This window comes from Camelina sativa, chromosome 20, assembly GCF_030686135.1.
Source record: "Camelina sativa cultivar CO46 ecotype springtype chromosome 20, ASM3068613v1".
NCBI lineage: Eukaryota > Viridiplantae > Streptophyta > Magnoliopsida > Brassicales > Brassicaceae > Camelina > Camelina sativa.
In genome coordinates this window covers 12,622,095-12,626,058 of record NC_141899.1, presented here as the reverse complement: position 1 = coordinate 12,626,058, position 3,964 = coordinate 12,622,095, and the positions used below count along the sequence as shown (strand labels likewise).

At 33.4% G+C, this 3,964-nt stretch overlaps 1 protein-coding gene across 1 annotated transcript; it reads right to left on the bottom strand.

The window, feature by feature from the left end:
* On the bottom strand, positions 1–3,564 carry LOC104770651 (methylthioalkylmalate synthase 3, chloroplastic-like). Its single transcript, XM_010495108.3, has 10 exons — positions 2,935–3,564; positions 2,446–2,705; positions 1,972–2,185; positions 1,755–1,835; positions 1,238–1,330; positions 967–1,053; positions 763–863; positions 628–661; positions 449–523; positions 1–303 (listed from the first exon to the last, which is right to left on the bottom strand). The coding sequence occupies exons 1-10, from the start codon at positions 3,379–3,381 to the stop codon at positions 196–198; spliced, it is 1,500 nt and encodes a 499-aa protein (XP_010493410.1). The 5' UTR covers positions 3,382–3,564; the 3' UTR covers positions 1–195.
* Positions 3,565–3,964: the final 400 nt, after the last annotated feature.

Sequence of the window (3,964 nt, the reverse complement as noted above, 5' to 3'; positions counted from 1 at the left end):
TTAATGAAATGTTTTTGATAAATATCAAGAACATATATTGATAAAATTATAATGAAAACGCTCCCCGTTAATACTATTTTTATTCATTAGAATAACAAGACATGCATGCATGCATATCATATAAAGCTTGATTTAATGTAAAATAAAAGGAACATAATATCGTATAGTACACAAACACAAAACGTCTTCACGAACTTATACCACAGAGGGAATCTGAGGGCTTGACATGAGTTTGCTTAATTTCTCTGATGAGAAGTCATCACCGTTCACCACTAATGCCTTCAGATCAGCGTCGGTGATTCTCTGAAAAAAATAACAAATTGAAACTAAGTGAGTGTGAGGGCATTTTTAATCAAAGTTTTAAAACTCCATTAGTAATTTATGTTACAATATGATATATAATTAAAATATTTTGAAATATGAGAAGATAAAAAATATAAAATAAAACCTTTTTCTGTTTGGTTAACTCTCTGAATCGTAAGAAGATGTCTTTCAATTGCTCATCATTGATTTCGTATCCCAACTGAGAATGCAAAAAAAAAAAACAGAAAAAAACATGTAAATATATATGATCATTATATGATTTGAGATTAAACTTTTACGAAATCACATGGGTACGTTACGTACCTCTTTCAGCCGGTCATTTACAGCATGACGTCCACTGCATATATATATATATATATATATTCATTGATGTTTGGTTAAACTAATTAAACAATGGTACGCAGCTTTAGTAATATAAAACTAAGAAACATCACTTACCTAAGCTTTCCAAGAACAAGTCCAGACTTAAGAGATTTTACGATCCCAATATCTTCAGGTGATAAGATCTCATATGTACTTCGATTTTTCAACATTCCATCCTGCAAAATGTTTGAACAATCACCATACATACACATGCATACATCAGACCATTTCCCATATTTTATTTTCTTGTCATACATATATAATAATAAATTACGGAACCTGGTGAATGCCACTCTCATGAACAAAACAGTTGTCTCCAACAATGGGTTTATGTGGTTGAGCATACATGCCGGTATGCTCTTGAACCTGCGCAAGAATTTACATATTTAATTTTGGTCAATTATTATTAAGGCTAAAAATTAGTATAGCATCAAACCTTCATTATAATACACACACACACACACACACACACACACACACACACACACACACACACACACACATATATATATATATACATATATATTTCAATTTGTATTTATGAAGTTACCATCTTGCTAGTAGCCATAATTTGTCGTGTGTTTATATTTGTGTAAACACCATCCATCAAATATTCTCCTCGACATTTCAAAGCCATCACGACCTACATACAGAATAGTCTTTCCATAAAGAACATGAAAGCATCTGATTTTTTTTTGGTCCACCATTTAAATACTTAATTTAAGGATCACGTTACCTAATTCTTTTGGTGGTGCGATTGATATCATTTTAAATATTTTAATTAGAGTCACATGAAGCATGCGATTCAATTTCCTGTATTTTCTTATATCTTCTCCTTTCTTCCTGTATTTTTACCTCATTTTACCGATTACATATTATTATAGATCTATTTTAAAATGACTTGTAACTACTAAAAGCTTTGTTTCTGGTTTGTTGTTCATTTTTTATGGGTTTACGTAATGTTTTATTTTAGTGTTATAAACCTTTTTTTTTGTCCTTTAAAAAATCATAGTAAAAATAAAGGACACATTTTTAGAAAATACTCATGATGACGACGACGATCTTACCTCTTCAAGCGGCGCATTCCCACTTCTTTCACCTATTCCGTTGATCGTCACTTCGATTTGTCTTGCGCCCGCACATATACCCTATATATACATGTATAAATGTTGTAAAAACTTATTGTTCTATATGTTTATTACTCTGTCACCTCGATATTATAATTTTGTACGGCGACTTTGTTAGTCAATCTAGCACAGAAAAAGGAAGATCGTAATTACATACGGAGATTGTGTTGGCGGTAGCAACACCAAGGTCGTTGTGACAATGAATGGCGAAGACAACATCATCAGACCCAGGAGTGTTAGCTTTGACATAAGCCACGAGTTCTCCGAATTCTGGGGGCATGTTAATCCCGACCGTGTCCGCAAATCCCACCGTTGTTGCCCCCGCTTTAATCGATTCTCCTAGAATCTTACATAGAAAATCCTTATCCGACCTGAATCACACTATAGTATTTTAAAATCTATATAGATATATGAGATGATCAAATTTGTAAATTTTATAACTCAACAGCTAAAAGCGTTTTAGATTATATGATTTAAAATTGTTTCAGTTTGCATGTAAAAGGTTATTTTAGAAAGAAATTGTATGTAAATAGAAATGACGCAAGATTACTAGCAAAGACTTTGTAACGTATAACCAAATTAGCCGCAAAAAAAAAAAACCAAATCAAAATATTTTAAGGTTTCAAAATACCTGCCACCATCTTCGCACCCAAGTTGGATGTCAGTGAAGCCCAAGCTTTTAGCGTACTTAATACTACTCACGGCTATCTCGATCAATTCTTCTTGAGTCTTTTTCAACTTATATTTCATGTGAATGTCACTAGTAGATGTGAACAATGTTACCCTCGGCCTCTTTGCGTACTTCAGCGCCTCCCAAGCAGCGTCTATGTCACTTTTTTTGCATCGTGCAATGGCGGCTATCACCGGGACGTAGCCGGTTTCCTCATCCACCTAGGCAAGACAGTAATATATTATTTTATATTCGTTGCTGTCAGTCAACTTTGGACAATTACTCAATTTTATGTTTGTATCTTTATTAATAACAACTTATTTCTGATACCCGATTTCTTTAATATTTAATTAGTATACTAATTTCATCATTTATCAAAAAATAATAAGATAAACTATACATATATCTTGATCATATTATATTTTTATGTAAGGGAAATGAAGAAACAACCTCGTTCCCCACGGTCTTGGCGATAGTTTTAATGGTTTCGAACTCTTCCTCAGACGACACTGGAAAACCGACTTCCATGATGTCTACTCGGAGTTTAGCGAGCTGGCGGGCAATCTCTAGCTTCTGCGGTGGAGTAAGAGCTGCACCGGGAGATTGTTCACCGTCACGGAGCGTCGTGTCTAATATACGCACATACCTCTTGTCGGGTAGCTTGTTCGGTATGTACTCAGGCCACCGTTCCACGATGGGTTTGAGGTCAGTGCCACTAGTTACCGCATGTTTCGACTCAGAGGAGCTACATGAGATAAACAAAGTCACTTTTTTGCACGGACGGTTCAGGCGGATAGAAGGCAGAGAAGATCCAATGGGTAACACTGACCGGCCGACAACCATGGTAGGACTGATGGTTGTGATCATACTGGAAGATTTGAGAAGTAACGAAGCCATAACTATAGAGAAACGTAAGGAGAGAAAACAAGAGATGATTTAATTTGATTTGGAGGATAAAGAATGAGGAAATTGGTTTTCTTTTAAATGGAGTATATATATATAGATATATATGTAATATATGATATAGCTATATTTATAGACAGATTAATACTCATATTTTATATAATTTGTAGACCACTTGGTGTCCAAAGCTTTAAACTAATTCTTATTTTGTAATGGTTTAGTTATTTTTTCAAAGGCGGTACAGTGGTTATAATATTCAAATCCTATAATTCACCAAAAAAAAAATATATATATTCAAATTCTATATGTAATAGTTGGAACTTGGAAGGCTCTCTAAAAGACTTACACATCAGCATGGTACATATATCATTACTCATTAGTATTTCTATTTGGTTACAAAGGATTAAACCATACATTAACTCTTCATTGTTTATATGACAATGACATGCTACTTATTACTTGCATGTATAAGAAAATTAACTAAATTAAAGTATAAAAAAATTAACTAAATTAATTATATTAAACATTGTAACCACACGCATAGACATCAAATAATCGAAAAGTGTTATCATAACGA